General features: G+C 42.9%; 1 protein-coding gene across 1 annotated transcript; it reads left to right on the plus strand.

Annotated features, from left to right (window-relative positions):
* Positions 1-4: 4 nt before the first annotated feature.
* Positions 5-15,778, plus strand: zgc:162707 (UPF0524 protein C3orf70 homolog B). Its single transcript, XM_061792093.1, has 2 exons — positions 5-3,423; positions 12,718-15,778. Exons 1-2 carry the CDS (start codon positions 3,240-3,242, stop codon positions 13,362-13,364), a joined length of 831 nt encoding a protein of 276 aa, XP_061648077.1. The 5' UTR covers positions 5-3,239; the 3' UTR covers positions 13,365-15,778.
* The last annotated feature ends 1,618 nt before the right edge of the window (positions 15,779-17,396 follow it).

A 17,396-nucleotide genomic window follows, 5' to 3' on the forward strand; every position in this document is an offset into this window, starting at 1 on the left:
GGGTGGGGGGAATCAGGCCTCAAAAACCACAATTGATCCCTCACTTAATTTTTTTTTTATAGTTGCCTATATTAATAGCTTTTGCTGTAAATATACCACAGACTATAATTAACCTTAAAAATACATGACTTACATATGCTTGGCCATTGTAATAGCTACTCAACAGAGCAGAAACACACGTGGCAAAGACTCTCCGTAACTTCCGCTAACAACCCCGGCTAAACTATGCTCTTCCTCGACATACAAAGATGTTAGTCCCTCAATCGAGAGGAATCAATTCATCATACTTCATTGACACCAATTAAAACTTTACTACTCGCCAGGGCTTTGACTCCATCATCTGGCATCTTAAGGCATTAGAGAAAACACAGAAAACCCAAATATTTTTTTAAACGAATAACTAAGGATGGGTTCCAAAGAAATAAAAATGTGAGTAGGTTCATTTGTGTATAGTTTAAAAAAAAATTGTTAAAAATCCACAAATAATGATACTGTGGTAAATGGTACCCACTTTACTGTGGGTAAAAGCTTAATTTGACACTGTGACTTCTGAAGTTCCATCTCAATGGTGTTAGACGATTGACTCCATGTAATTAAAAAATGTTTGGGGGGGGGAAGTAGGATTTGAACAACCATTTAGATGGAAGTTCAGAAGTCATTTAGTGGGTCAAACTAAGCTTTTACCGTTTAGCTCTTATATTGTAGATCAGAGAACTGTTCTCACTGTAAAATAATGTTATTGAATCTCTTAAGACTTAACCAAGGAAAGTAAATACACTTACTTTTCTGCATTTAGGCTCCTATAATGCATGTTTTTTGTTTGTTTTTTTCCCCTATCCAAAATCTTTTCAGGTCCTCCGCAAACCGTTTAGCTGCTTTTTCACCAGGATTTCTCGCACACACACATGAACACTTTCTCTTTAAACTCCATTGCAAATGTCAGCTTTACAGATGCCACATCTGCAGGCGGTGTATTGTGGTAACAGATGCAAATTACCCGTATGGTGGTATCAATCACAGTAAAGGTAATTACAGCCACCTATTGGCACCACCTATTATTTTAAGTGCGGTGCTTATTCATTCAACACACCAGAATCCATTAGCCCGAAAGCCACTATTTGAAGAAATACCGTATTTTATTGAAAAACTGCCGCTGAGCTAGCTTTTATTGGCCGAAAGGGGGGAATTTCAGTCTAGTGTTCCTTAATCCACAATACACCTTGAACATGGCTACAGTTCAAAATTGGTTGCCCCAAAAGACCATTTCGTAGCTACATCCCATTTTTTCTTGCAGAGATGAATCCTCTTTTTTTTCCTCTCTCCCTCCTAATCGTGAGGATTTAGGGCCTTTGCATGTTTTATATCATTGTAAATGGTGGTTCTTTGACTTTTATCTCTTTGGGGATGGAGGCGGGCATCTAAATCCGACGATTACACCGCAAAGATTACAATGTAACTTGTGCAGTTGGCGCACCGTAAGCCTCATCTGACTGGCGCAGGGTTGGATGCCGATTTGAGCGGCATGCAATGTAAGGGATGAAAGAGAGCAGCACAAAAAGGCGGACGTCCTGTCAAGTTGAGTCTCAGCTCGTGAGTCTGAGTTGATTAAAAATGTAAAAACTCACATGCACTGAAGTAAAAAGAAGACAAAAAAATGAGTGCAACTGTGGCCTGTAATAACCCCTCAGGACACAATCTGCTGTTTAATCTTGACTTGCACGAACCGCTCAACATCTGTAACCATTTCCCAGATTCCCCGCGCTGAGATGGCCAACCACATTTTTCATGATAAATCACTTTGTATTGAATGTACATCCGATGCCATATTCCTAGCTGTACACACATTTGCGCAACATCGGAGCTTTACCAAAAATTCGAATGAACATTATCACTTATTATTATTACTCATTATCACGAGCCCTAGCGCGGCCGGTTGCCATGGTGATGAAAGCTCATTCATTATAGTAATTTACTTTCAGCAGTCTCTTATCCTCATTTCATAGCCATTCTCTTGGTTGTCCATCTTCCAGTGTCATCTGCCCAGGGCCTTCAGCATCAGGCGTGCTGGCCCATGACATGTTCCCACTATTACAAATGGGTGTTGTTGTTTTTTGTAACCAATCAGATTTCAGATTGACCACGCTTAGCTTTCGCCATGGCTTATAAGAGTGATGTCGGCATATTTCTGTCCTTTGATTGGTTGAACTAAATAATCTTTTGCGTTTGCAAATATCGGACATTATTACAAATTCCTTTTCAAGGAAAAAACTGTTCTTGTTTCAAGCCAGAAAGGTGAAACTTTAATGGAACATCCATCCATCATTATGGGGGGAAAAAAATAACTTTTGACTATGCATTTCAACCACTTTAAAGGCACCACGTCAGTCCGCAAGAATGGGGCGAACAAGCAAATGCCACGAGATTCGAACCCCGACTCTCAGGACTGTGAGGCACACACGTTGAACCACTGCTGATGGATTTATGAACTCATTCGTATGAATGCAGTTTAGAGCAGTAATCCCAGTGTTCGGAATACAAACCCTCTGCTTGTGCTGACTCAGCCGTACAGGAACTCCCCTTTTTTTGCATGGCTGAGCGTTCCCAATCCCACGCCCACCGCGGAGGAGCAGCCGTGGGGTGCTGCCACCGAGCGGCCGGCCACATCCTCCGCAAGCGACCGCCTTACGACTTCATATTCCACGGCTCCAAACGCCTCACGAGCGTGTTCGTTGTGTAAGCAGCCGCACGAGTGGGAGGGCGCATCTCTCCATTCTTTTCCCTTTTTAGCCGTGGCGGTGGTTTTTATTTTTATTTTTTTTTTATCTTTTTGTGTGTGGTTTGTTTCCCCGCCGCGTGATGAAGTTGAGCCGGTGCGAGTGACGACGAGCTCGTCGCACACAAGCACCGCGAGGGAACGCCACCCTGGGAGCCTTTGAGGAACACAACACCCTTCGCCCGTCGAGCTTCGCCCGTTTTTTTGTGTGTTTTATGTCGCCCGCCGCCTTTAAGTGAAGGCGGACCAGTTTTTCTTAGCGAGTCGCCGTCGTCGGCTTCCCCCCCCGCCCCCGGCTGAGGAGCCTCCTCCCCGGGCAGGCTTCCCAAGTGGACCTCGCCCGCCCACCGCGGTGCTCCGTCGCGGTCATGTTATAGTTGTTGTCTCCCCAAAAGTGTTGTGTTCTTTATATTTTTTTTTGGGGGGGGGGGGGGGGGGCGGGAGGTGAAGTTCGGGCGATGCAGTTATGGCCGCCTCCGGAGCTCCAAAGTGTCCGAGGAGTGAGAAGTTGGACGAGGCGCAGGCTTTGGCCAAAAGCTGCGCGGGGAGACCCGACTTCTTGCCGTGTGACGGACTCTCCATCTGCGCCACGCACAGCCACGGAAAGTGCTTCAAGCTGCACTGGTGCTGCCACCTGGGATGGTGCCACTGTGAGTTCTTCTTGGCTTCATTCGGTTTCACGAACACGGCAACCGTTGAGATTCGTGATGCTTTCACGAACGATAATAATTGTGCGTTTCGTTTGACTATGCCAAGGGAGCTCCGGGAATGTACTGTGGTGCCTCGACTTAGGAGTGTCATTCGCTCCGTGGCCACGCTCGCAACTCAAATCATCGCTCTCCGTTGAAATGAATGGAAATGCCAATAATCCGGTCTAGCCCCCTAAAACAACAGCAACAAAAAAAAAAATATATATATATAGCATGTTTTTTTTTATTACACAAATATTGTAGCACTCTACATATTGTACGTTATAAAACATACAGTAATGACAAAAATTGAATAAGCAGTTTTTGCATCATGAGTTCAAGCTTTAGTTCATTGGGTGGACGGCGTGCAGTTCTGAGGTTGAGGCCCCATGCTTGTGCGGCTTTTCTCTGCGTAGTATGGCTTCCTTCCACATTTCCCAAAACATGGCCGCTAGGTTCATTGAAAACTCTAAATTGTCCTGAGGTGAGTGGAATTGTGTGTTTGTTTATGTTTGTCTCTCTGGATTGCTGTTGACTGGCGACCAGTTCAGGGTGCACCCCGATTCTTATCCAAAGTCAGCTGGGATAGGCTCCAGCACACGCTCGACCCTGTGAGCGTAGTTAGTGCTCTAGAAAATGGGAGCACTATAATACAGACAGATATAATAAACTTAGCTTAGATGGTGTAAGACAGAGACTGTCGCAAGTAAACTGCAGTCAATATTTTCATTTTTTTTGCAGAGAAAGTATATATGCCTGTGAGTATTGTTATATCATCTGTCTACATGTGTTGCTGGTGGGTTGCAGGACTACTACAACATCATTGCTAGTTTCATTAGCCCATCTATGGCATTTTGCATTGTGTATTAGCATACAATATTTTCGTAAGGCAAAGTTATGCAATTTGGTTCAATATGAAACATGTCATTCTCTGTTTCAAGTTTAGTTATACAGTAAACGTCAGGAGTGGCAATAAACAGCTCGAAGCAAGGATTTGGTCTCCTTTTTAAAAAAAAATAAAAAAATTAAGAATCGTTCACTAGCTGCCAAACTGCTGCTTGTTATGAAGTTCGCTGCCATAATCTAGCGCTTGTAACTCATGACTAAAAAAGAAAATCGACCGAGCGACAGCTCATATCTAGAAAAGTTCGTAAATCAGGTTTCTTGTAAGTCGAGGTACTACTGTGTTTTGGAAAACGAGTCAGTGAAAAGGTAACAAAAAGGACGCCTTTGCAACTAGAAATGCTTGGTAGTTGATGACCTTATCTGTCCCACAGGCTGTCCTCCAATTTTGAATTGTATTGTATTGTTGGACAGACAGTATGTACCGCAAAAGTTCCAGAAAACAATCAGGTTACACTTCTCAAAGTAAACTGAGATGACCCATAAAATACCATTCATATTTCAATCATCAGGTAGCACAGTGATCAAGCGGCAGGCACGTCTCCCTCACAGTCGAGAGAGAGGTCCTCGGTACGAATCTCTGCTCCGTCCCTTCTCTATGAATTTTTTGCACACACACAATAATCCATTTTTATAATAATACCTCTATGACAGTGTAGTCAAGCATGTAATCTCTTTCGATAGTGCACGTAGAACATGGCAACCTCTACGTACCATTGTACCATATACCATTGTGGCTGGAAAATGAGTCAGTAAAATGGTTTGTATCTAAAATAATTCCTTTACATACATTCTTATTGATTAGTGTCAAACATCTAATCTCATTAGATTGCCTCACAGTCGAGCGGTTCAAATCGCGGCTCCCCGTGCGTGTGGGTTTTCTCCGGGTATTCTGCCTTCGTTCCACATTCCAAATCTAATCACTACTTTATTGCTTTATTTCAAATAAGAAACTGTAACTTTTCAAATCTTCTGTGGGCACACAGGTTGCGATTGGATGTGTATACCGCCTCTGGCGTGTTCTCCCCGGGCTTGTGTGGGTTTTCTCCTGATACTCCGACTACCTCCTACATTCCAAAATCATGCATGTTAGGGCCATCGGAGACTCGAAATCGTCCATAGGTGGGAATCCTGTGAGCGATCTCAGGACTGATTGGTTTATATTTCATGCATGAATGAATGAATGAATAACTAATACTCTAAAGGTGCTTGGTAACACAACCGCACACATTGAAAATGAATTCCCTGCGAATATTTGCTGCAGGTTAATTGGAAGAAATTTGTGCCACAAATCATTCGATTTTTCATCACGGAAATATTTTTTCAAAAATGAATGTGAATGCGCGATTCCCTGAGCCTCTCAGTCACAACTCATTCTCTCATTTCGCTGCAGCTTGAGTCAGTCCCACCTACACCATTTTGCCCCTGCAGACACTCGGCAGGATAACAAAGCAAAATGTGTATCATTACGCAGTCTAAAGTAGTCCTTGACAAGGGCGGCTAGTTCCTCTGTTTGAGTAGAGTTTACTCGAGCTATTTTAGGCCTTGCATCCTACTTAAACTCCATTTGACTTGTTTCTATAGTGCTTGGCATGAATGAGTCTCACTGTGTGCGCAGACAACTTATCGCACTTGAATAGAACTAGGGTTAGGGTTAGTACCTCAGCACCGGTACCTCATTTCCTTGTATTGTGGCTGGGGGGATGTTTATCTACTCAGCTTCAAACAGTACCAAGCAGACTACACCCTGGACTGGTCAGCAGTCAATCACAGGGCACATATAGACAAGCTATTCACACCCACATTCACACTGAGTGCAAACTGAACCCGCACTTGCCTGCTTAGAAGTCAGTTGAGTGGACCTCTACTATCAGTGATTTTCAAAAAAAAATGTAAGTAAATGACTTACTCTAATCATCTATAATGTTAATGTCAGTGCTGTTCCATGAAAAATACTATGCAAGCCACTTTTTTTTTTCTCTCAAAACCGGATCTGTTCTTTACAAACCAAGCATCGGTAGGCCTGCTACTACCACTAATGATGAAAACAGCAAACTTCTAGAGCAGGCGTTCCCGCAAAGCCAGGAAGGCTATCTGGATGACTGCACTGGAACTCAGCATCAGCAAAAGCTCAATTCAGCAGATCTTTCGGAGAGTGATTTAACGCTTCACCCATACTGACTTCGCATTGTTGAGCATCAGAATGTTCCGCTTGAAGCCTTTGAACAAACTGAAGTCGGTAAGCAGGTAAAGCTTCGTGACTCTCCAAAGCTAACGCGAGCTTTTGTTGATGTTGCGCTCCTGTGAAGCCTTCTCGATAGACTTTCCCTGGCTTCGCGTGAACGCCTGCTCTTGGAGTTCAATGTTTTCAACAGTGGTGGTAGTAGCAGACTGCGTGGTTTGTCAAGAACAGATCCTGTTTGGAGAAACTTACCGCAGATAGCCTAAATTGTACTATGGGGCATGGCATCTATTAAAGTGGAGGCCACGATTTGAGGAAGTCTAGTATTAGGTTGTGCTTCCATCTATCATCACTTTTTCAGACGCCTGTAAGATGCGTTGACTTTTCCTGACAAGCAGCGGGGTCACGCGATATCTTTTATTGACGGCGTGCAGTGCTCCGCTTAAAGGTCAGCATTTTTCTCTCGCTCACATAGAAATGTCAGGGGTATTTTCACTCCCCTCATTCCTCAGACTCTTTCTTCACTCTCGTCCTGACACTTTGACACCGCTGCCCGAATCTTCACGGCTGAGCCTCAACCTGACAGGCTGTCCGTCTCCTCGGTTTATCCCGTCTGCGGCTGCTCCGGAAATGCACAGATCAGCGCAGAGCACAATCACTATCCGATCGGCAGGCGCTAGTCAGGGCTTAAAGTGTGCACAATGTAATCTTCCGGATTGCGAGGTTCAGGATGTGCCTGCCTTGTGATTTGAAACGATCCGATCGGGACATAAGAGTTACGAATCATTTTCCTGTGATAATCGCAAGCCACGGCCGGAATGAATTATTCCCACCCATGTCTGTTCAACATCGTCTTGCTCCTCCTTTTCACTTTAAAATATTAATCGGTTGCTAACCTGGTGCTGCTCGATAACCCAAAAAGTGCCTTGTAGCCATCATTTAATTTGGGCTTGTTTCCGGTATAACAAAATAAAAGGAACCAGCCAGCCATAACATAATGTACCTAATGGATTTCTGTCTTTCAGCAAAATCATGCACTACAGTCGGACTAAACCCGCTTAGACGATTGTATCAGGCAGAACCAGGACACCCGGAGAGAAAAGTAGAGCTGCATACACTACCTTCCCTGTCTCTTGTAATAATACAGAGTTGAAAGGAGAAAAAAGGGCTTCATCTTCCCTACTATGTGTTTTGGACTGAATCTACTTAAACTGTAGCTAATCCTGCATGGATATGACAATCTCTATATAAAAAAAAAAAAAACGTTTCCAGACAAACCAATCAGAAAAGGTCAATTTATATACAGTACGTGTAAATAGGATAGACTTCACTGAGCACTTGACCAAACGCCAAATATTGAAATTGTCACGCTTTTGGGGGCAGTACAGAGTTTATGGTAAACTGGCACTGCAAGGATTTGTGTTCTGCCAAGACACTTTTCATGCAAACAGCAGGGGATTGTGTGTGGTACCTTTCGCCGATTTGCACGCAGCTGTGGCCATGCTGTAGCATTACACTGAGAAAATGAGGTAGAGTCAAATCGGACAGTGGTGAACGCGGCCGTTCAGCAGCTGCTCACAACATCAGTCCGAGCCTCTCATTAGTCATAATTAGGTGTGCTTAGTGTCCCCGTCAATATGTCATGTCTGATGAGGAATGTTGCTCACAGCCACAATAAAACCAGCGGCTCCGAAGGCCTTTTTCCCCCCCGTCTGCTAACTGATTACAATCACCAGGCAAGGTAATTACTCATTAAGCCGAAAATCAAAGTCCTAATGAGTCTGCTCAGTAAGCTCCTTCATCTCCAATTTTTGTACTTTTGTGAAACTGAGGAGATAATTTGAAATGCCCAGATGTGCATTTGATTAGCATGAACTTGTGTCAATGCATCATTAAGCTGCTCGATACTCAACTGCCACAAAGTAATAAGTATTCCGATTAAGCTTGATCTAACTCATAATGTGCACGTCAGCGTCTTCTAACAAGAATTGATTTTTTTTTTTTTTTTTTTATATGAAAAGTAAAGCACTGTAATTACTTGAAAATCATTCTCTCGTCACCTGAAAATGTTTTTTGTTGGCGAATTTAGGAACGTATTCCTCTCTAACTTTATAACTGGTTGAAATAATGGCAAAACATAGCATTTAGTGGCAAAATCCCATTGCGGCAAATGGGGATAGGCTTCCCTGATCGAGCCTGCATAGTAATATGAGTGAACGGAATATTGCCATTTATATTGTGAAGTTAAAGTGGATTCATGACCACGTTCATGTAATAATGGGTGTCTGTAACAGTTGTTTTTGGCAGCCATTTTAAATTGTCAAATGTCAAATTGAGTCTTGTCGACGAAATTGCGTATTAGTTTTAGTCACATTTCAGTCATTTCATTTCTCTAGTCTGCACAGTGGCGTAAGAATACATATTTAGTCCCGGTTTAGTTGACGAAAATTTAGTTCAATTTTATTCTAGTTTTAGTCACAATTTTTTTGGACTCTGCTTATGTAGCGCTTCATCTCCACACACACATTGATGCACTAATGGGCAGCTGGCTCGCCTGTTCAACCATGTCGTCACGCGAGCCGCAAAAGACGAGCGCCACGGAGGTCAGACTACTGCCATAAAATCTTGCCGTATCTCGCTCAGACAGTGGCAACACTGCACGACAAGTATTCCGATACCACCGCATCCCGTCTTTTACGATCACATAACACAATGTATCGTGGGGGGGGGGGGGGGAGAACAAAATGAGGAAAAACGTGTGGTGGTCGTCAAAGTGAACGGGGGAGGTGTCGTCAGTCAGTCAGTTTACGACGGTACCCGCTTACGACTTTCTGAGGTTAAGAACGGCCCACAGTGGTGTAAGAATACATCTTCATGTTCAGTTACCGACATACTCTTTTTCATTTGATTCGTTTATATTTATGGCCTGGAAGTATTTTTTTTCTCCTCGATATGTTTACTGTAATTATGGAGGCTTTTTAGCAGACAGCGATGATATGCGATATGCACGTCTGTGGTTGTGAGCAGCAGTCTGGCGCGTTACCCTCATAGTTGTGAATAAATCCAAAGAGAGACTTCTTTGATTGATCTTTCCAGATGCACCACAGTGCTGCGGCCACTATAAAAAGATCAATACAGTACAGTAGGACTCTGACTAATGTTTCTTTGTGAAGTTCACAAAAATGATGTTCAAATATTTGTTATTGCCCTAATTTGAAAAAGTAAATTTCCATTAATGTGGCACTAATTCGAGCCGTTGGAAAGGCCCCAAGTGTTTCTTAATTTATCATAGTGGCCCAGACGCTGGAACAAGGCAAAAGCTACCGCTCATGTTATTACTCTGTCCTGCCAATGGTTTTCCTGCGATTTCAAGTCAAAAAAAAAAAAAAAAAAAAGATTTGCAGATCAGCAGACCATCAACACCCAAGCTATATTTGTTTGCTCCTTTTGTTCAAAGTGACAAAGGCCCGTTGTTGCTCTCGTTCAGCGTAGGGGGGGGTGACGTCTTCCCGGTCAGAAGGAACGTTTAATCAATCCATGCGCCTATTGTGGTGAACTTGCAGGGCCGCGTGGAATCATGAGACAGGAAACAAGTCCTTTCACAGACCTTCCCCTTTTTCTGAAATCTGAACCTCTGTGTTCTCTGCCCAGCTGCAAGACAGAATGAGCAGAGACCAGCACTTTACTGAGAAACATAACATCATCCGGTGAAATATTTGTTTCTTCTCACGCAGTCTGCTTTGCTAAAGATTTTATTTTTTATTTTTTTTTAACTTCAAAGCAAGCCAACATTGAAAGGACAATCTGAGCTCGTCGAGCGAGGCACGTTTTCCGGCCCGGCTGCATTTTTTTAGGGCGAGCACAAACATGCACGGCATGAAGCTCTGCGAGATGAAAGAGGGTGTACGTGTTATTCACAGAGGCGCTTCGCCATTAAATACTCTGCCAGCGCTCAGGAGAGAGCAGGCAAAGCATGCGAGAGGAAGAAGCTGCCTTCAACTCTCAGGAACGGGTTGCCTTCTTTCACCTTCCCATCAGCCTCCCGAACTCCTGATTGTCGTCATTATCCGTACTAAGAATTAGGGCTGTCACTATCAAATCGTTTTAGACTCGATTACCCTATAGATATTTTGTTGTGTAATCACTGCACCCCCCCCCCCCACACACACACACAAAAAATAAATAAATAAAATTTTGTGAGGGCTGGACCGCTATCGTTACTGAGTCACGTATAAACGCTGTACAGAATTTGAGACAACAAAATCAATTGGCATTCATGATTAGGATTGGTGCACTAGACTTTAGGTAAAAAGACTGTACAAAAACAAACCAAAATTACGGTAACTAGCATTCATCTAACTCATACATCATGTATGTACATTACAGATCTAATAATGTCGTAAAAATCACTTACAGATGCTCTTCTGTCCTTTTTGCCAATGTTTTTCACTGGCCCAACACTGCAAGTTTCTGCAACAAATGTCCGTGCGGTCAACATGGACAGTGGCAATTGGTTCCGGGCGCTGCAAAAATGCTTTTATTCAAATGTTTTATTGCCGCGAGGCAGAAATGTTTGCTTCGACTAATTTCTGTGTACAGGGAGAAGCATGATGTAAGAAGTTACACTGAAATTCTGCTGTTTAATGTTGACACGGTAAGATGATTACTGAGACATTATTTAAAGGACAAAAACAAAATTTAAAAAATAAAAAAACATATTTGCCCCCCCTCCCCATCTACACGCCGATGCTGGACAATGTTCTCCTTGATGCTGCGACTTCTTTAAGAATTCAGTCAGTTGTGTGGAATTGATTGCAAAATAATTGTTATATAACAATTGAGGAAAGGGGAGAAGAGTTCAGAACAGTCAATGATTGCTCATTTTCGACATACATTTTAAATTTTTTGCCAAATTCTCGTCCCATACTCGCCTGTAAATACACAAAATAATGGATGAATCTGAGCCGCCTCATAAATATCGTAATTATCTTGTGTCTTTTTGTTGTCATATCTTTGTTTGCTTTTTCCTCCCCACTGACAAGGTCATTACCTCGGGAACGAGTCACCTCCTTACCTTTTATGCATCCTGCATCGTGATTAGATTTTTGTCACGAGGAGCCCCGTTTTTCATGTGCCGACCGGCCTCATTTACATCTCCTACATCCCCCACAATGCCTTTCATCCCCCCCCCCCCTTGTGATTGTATTGCTTTCAGGCGCTGGCATTTTAGAATATGATGAAAGTCTCTTCAGGGCTGCGACCTTGGTCCAGTGCTTAATGTGGCCGGCTGTCGGTGCAAAAACACACAGGAGGTGTCGAAGAGCGTACGCTGCCCTCTCACACTTGTGACATTGCGTTACGTGCCTCGTTGTGTTTGAGAAGCGCAGTAGCTTCTGGTTTCAACTCTTTAGGGCAGATTGCCTCATTAAACGTATGCCTGTGGATTTCGTATTAGGATATCCCCACATGCGCTCGGTGCGTCTACCAAAAATACTCAAGCTAAACCATATGTTTTACAGTGGAGCCTGGTTTATGAGGAAGTTCTGTTCCTTCCTACGGTGGTAACATAACCTGAATTTTTTTTGTTAGTCAGAATGCGCCATAGTCCGTCACTAACATACTCAAACTCTCATTAATCAGGAGTTTGAATGTAATGGGTTCATGGTAGAAATATCACCAAAACTTTGCATTTGAACGAGGGTGTGTCGACTTTTTATATATCCACTGTACATACAGCGTGAGAGGAGGAGACGGACGGGGGCTTGTCAGCTTGTGTAGTCTGCTCCTCTCAGGGGGAGCCACTTAAACAAAATGTCAGCGCCCTCGCTTTCCTGGCTGCACAGCTGACGAGCGTCTCCGCGAGCTCCTCCGTACATCCGGTCATTTCCGGCGCCGTGCTCGCTCGCACACATTCGCGTCCAAGGGCAATTTCGCGTCCAAGGGCAATTTCCAGATTGTATCAGATTTTAAATAGGCAATACTTTTTTCCGACATCGAGAAATGAATTTCTCCGGAGCCCATCGTCCGATTTTCAAAATTCTTGGTGTGTTGTACTCAGGGTGAAGTTGCTGCATGTGACAGACAGTTCTTTTTGGAAACCTTGTTGTATTGTGAGTTAAGCATCAAAATGCTAAAGATGGCTAATCGATGTCTCGCTGGTCCTCCTCCAGGCAAGTACGTGTACCAACCCATGACCAACGTGTGCCAGCTGCCCAGCACAGCGGTGCCCCCCGCAGCCAGCGAGTACAGCAGCACCATGGACCTGTCGGTCTCCCTGGCCGAGCGCTTCCTCAAGTTGGCGCCCTGCTTCCGCTCGCCCCCTCACCTGGAGTCCCCCAAGTACTGCGTGATCGCCGACCTCTTCGTGGACGACTACGTGGTGAAGCGCATCAACGGGAAGATGTGCTACGTCCAGCGCCCTCTGCCCCCCGCGCTGCCCGAACCGCCCCGACCCCCCGCTCCCCCCGCACCTCAGAGGCCTCGCGACCCCCCTCAGCCGCGACCCGCCGTCAAGGCCGCGCCGCCGCCCGCCCGGGGCGTGCGCAGTGAACACAAACACGCCTGCCCCCTGGACAGAGTCAAGGGTCCCAAGATGGACCACTGCTCGTCCCCGTCCAGCTCCGAGGACTCCGGCATCAACGCGCTGGGCCTGCACTGTATGGAATCCTGCGAGGACGAGAGCGAGCAGGAGGACGACGAGCTGAGCACGGACGAAAACTCCAGTCCCGGAAGCCTGTGGGATCAGGACGACAGCTCCCTGCTCTCTCCCTCCAAGTCTACGATCGAGATCATCGAAAAGATCGAAACGACTGTCTAAACCGAGCGACGACTAAGTACCGACAGAAGCGCCTGAGGATTTACCCGAGATGAGCCCGGAGGATCAAACCTCCTTATGGCGAACATGGGCGGGGGCTTTGTCTCGTTTGTTTTCCTCTTCACGCGTTTCCCTGCATGGAGTGAATTTCTACTACTTTCGACCAAACAGGACACAAAGATGAAGCACAAGCGAGTCAAGCGCACGCACAGTGGACCAAATAGCACACGACGGAAAATGCGAAGGACAAAAGCAAGGTGAAAGTACAAAAGGATTGTGAGGGGCCACGCTGAAAACAAAAAACTACGAGAACGTAATAGTTGAAAAATAGGCATATTTTTAAGGTCCGCAATTCAACACAAACCTAAACATTGTAACATCATTCAATATTATTATTATTATTCTTTTTTTTTTTTTTTGTGGTTGATGTTGGACTGTAACAAAACAAGAAAAGAGATTTTTGTGTGTGTTGTTCTTTCTCAGGGACACACACGTTAACGTTTACGCGATCACAATTGAGTGTCACTTCCTCAACAGTCTTAATGCAGGTGTACTTTTCTACTCCTAATAATCGGACTTAATTCCTCTTTTGACCCTTCACGGTAACAGAACTTTAGTTTTGCAGAAAATAAAGAACAAAATAATTATAGTCTCAATTCCAATTTTTTGTGCGACTGTTTACTCCGACGTACAACTAAGACTTTCTTGAAACATTTACTTTTTTTGCCTCACAAAATTTTAACTTTTCTCATAATATTACATTTCTTGGAAAACAGCGATATTTTCTCATACAAGTATGACAGCTTTTAGAGATTCAGATTTGGCTCTCATAATGTTAGGACTTTTTTGTTCAACAAAGACTTTTGGATTTGTGACATTAACTTTTTCGTAGTTACTTTTCTTGTAAAACTGACTTTTATTTTTTTTGTTGCAAAATGTGACTTTTTCCTTGCATGCAGTATTACAACATAAAATTCAGATTTTTTTGTTTTTGCCCATAAAGTTTAGACATTTTACCTTTAATTTTCTTGTAAAAGCATAACTCTATTTTCATAAACGAGCAACTTTTTCATAGTTACTTTTCTAACATTTGGGATTTTTCCCTTTTTTTTTTTTTTTTCTCTCAATATTACAACATGAATCTCTGAAAATGAGATTCATGTTTTTTTTCACCCATCAAGTTAACAACATTTTACCTATTATTTTCTTGTTTTCAAAAACAACTTTTTCATGAAGTTACTTTTGTAACATTTAGGGCCTTTTTTTCTCTTAATATTACAACATTTATCTCAAATTCAGCCTCTCTGTATATTTATTTTATATTCAAAGTATGACTTGAAACTTGTAACAGTATGCCGTTTCTCTGTGAAAACAAATTGACTTAATTATCGTAATATTTTAGCCCCAAAAATCGGACATATTCTCGCATTATGAATGTCTTTTCTTTTCAGTGTGGTCCTAATACTCGTTGAGATTTCAAGCGTTTCCTTGATGAAAATGAGCGTTTGTGCAACCCGTCAAGCGCTCAGTCAGGCGTCCTTCCTTGTTCCCTGACCAAAGCTTTGGCTCCATGCCACCCACACACAGGTGGAAAAATCTTTATATGGTAAGGACAAGGCCGGCTACCACTCACGCCGAGCCTTTCAAGCTGCGTTTGTGTGCACTTTACCGACGCCCACGCGCGCACTATTACAACCATTTAGGCAGGGAGGTCCGTGTTTGACAATCAAGGATTTTACACACAAGCACATTCCTACGCGGTGCCTGCCAGTGAGGACCAAGAATTCGCTTCTAAAATACAAGCACCCACCGTCGCCGCCAGCTTCGGTCCAGTCGAATCCGCCCGCTGTGAGAATTTGGGCTTCAATCAAAACAGGACTTGTTATGACCTCTACTAGCCACCAAGAAATTCAACAGCGCTGATGTGCCTCGGTGGGACTAAAGGCGAGGACGCTCTCAATACACTAGAAAGTTCTATGAGAGTTCAACATTGTCATTTGCTTTTTGAGCGAGAATGTGATGTGAGGAATGTGGTGTCGGCGTCCGGGGTAGGCTAGTACTGACGTCGCTGATGTACTGATGGAGCTGTTCAAATGTCAATCAGTGCACATTTGAAAGAGACAAATAGCATTCGGAATACAATTGATGTGATGCGTATGATGTTAGAGTTCAATATATAACATGAACACAAGGGACCCCCTATTATTGAGAAATGAGTAAAATAATAACAATTGTTTAGTCTAACTGATTCATTTGAAATGATTCAAAATTCAGTTTGCATGTTTATATCTACCTGAAAATCACACAATGTTCAAGGTGCAAGCAAAACTGCTATTCGCACGAATTGAGTTGTTACCAATAACACAGTTTAATGTTCTCATATTATTTTCTTATCAATAAATACTAATGAAACTGCATTTTCCTTCCAGTCTGTCTTTTGTTGATAGAATTTACATGTAAATATCCCATTAAGGCAGCATTGTGCCATACTTGTTAGCACCGCTGCCTCATAGTTCAGGGATTATTATTATTATTTTATTTTATTTTTTTAATTTACGTTGCCAAGATGCCTTGTGCCACCTGAGACCAAAATAAAACACAATTGTGTCACTTAAACCACCGAGTGTAAACTCAACCTCAGTGGTTAGCTTCTTTTGGCGACTGTTACTTAAAAACAAAAACAAAACGAGACACGTTTTGTCCTAAATTGACAGTGTACTTGTACGACAGTTGAAAATGTTACTTTAAAAATTGACTGCTGTTATTTAGTTCATTTTGAGGATACATTGTACTTGTCATGGTAGTTTTCATGCAACACTCTTCACACTCTGAATTTGCACATTCCCATTTAAAAGTTTTGTCTATTGACATGCTTGGATTTAAAAAAAACAAAAAATCTAAACTTACCTTTTACTCAGTACCTGAGTAGTGTTTTCACTGAATACTTATATTACCATTATAATACTTTTATTTTTAAAGTAACAGCATTCTTACTGGAGTACAGTTTGTGGCTACTCTCCCCACCCACCTCTGCCTTAACATTGTTGGAAATTGTTTGGGTTAGCTTCCACTGTTCCTCAGCCGATACACACCAAACCAAGGAGGGGACGTCTGTAAATGGACACGCGTGAAGATAACGCGCATCTATTTTCAGAGTGATCTGGAAAGACGATACACAACACGTCAGAGAGACGAGCTGCCGCGTCCGCCCGTGTCGTGAGAACGTTCTCACCTTGACTCGGAGGCCGCATTGATTTTCTTCATTTATCTTTCCCCCTGCAATGTGTCTTATCGATTGTCTGTTTTCTGCAAGCCGGGATGAAATGTTAACTATTTTCTGTAAAAATGGAAAGGCATTTTTACAGGGGAAAAAAAAGATGGGTGGTGGATGAAACGCGAACGCAGGTGACATACCAGGAAAACTACAGTACAATGCCACCTCCAAGGTCCACTACTATTGTTTCTGTGACACTGGTTAAACTTCTATTAAGTAGTCTTTAAAAACTTTTTTTTTTTTTTTTTTAAAGTCCTCATTGAGATCAATTACATTTGGAATTTTGGAATCATTTGTTCCAGAGCCCCGAGCTGTCACCACTCTAAAACCTTTTTTCAACTTGCCCTGAGATATGAGTGACCTGACTTACGAGATTTTGGAGATATGAGCCCTCTTTCGGTCAAGTTTTGTTTTGACTTGAGAGTCAAAAATTCAATCCACTTCACAACAAGCTGCAGTTTGGCAGATGTGAACAATTCTTCCAAAAAGCGGCTTCGAGCTGTTTGTTGCCACTCAGTTGGCGATGACTGAAACGTCAAAAAAAGAAATACAAAATAATTACGTTATGTATTCAAAAGAACCACACAACTTTGCTTTAGAATTGTCTGCTCGTTTAATGCTGACAAATAATGCAAAACGCCATAGACAGACTAATAAATAGCATTGGTGTCAATGGCAACAGATATTTGAACACGAACGGTGGAGCAACACATGTAGACAGACAAAACAATACAGGCATATATTCTTTATCCTCTTTGAAG

The sequence above is a fragment of the Phyllopteryx taeniolatus genome, chromosome 12 (genome assembly GCF_024500385.1).
Source record: "Phyllopteryx taeniolatus isolate TA_2022b chromosome 12, UOR_Ptae_1.2, whole genome shotgun sequence".
Lineage (NCBI taxonomy): Eukaryota > Metazoa > Chordata > Actinopteri > Syngnathiformes > Syngnathidae > Phyllopteryx > Phyllopteryx taeniolatus.

Excerpts from the sequence above, each read along its gene's own strand:
- zgc:162707 (XM_061792093.1), top strand. The coding sequence starts at position 3,240 with ATGGCCGCCTCCGGAGCTCCAAAGTGTCCGAGGAGTGAGAAGTTGGAC. Across the intron at positions 3,424-12,717 it reads CCACCTGGGATGGTGCCACT|GCAAGTACGTGTACCAACCC; the intron begins GTGAGTTCTTCT and ends GTCCTCCTCCAG.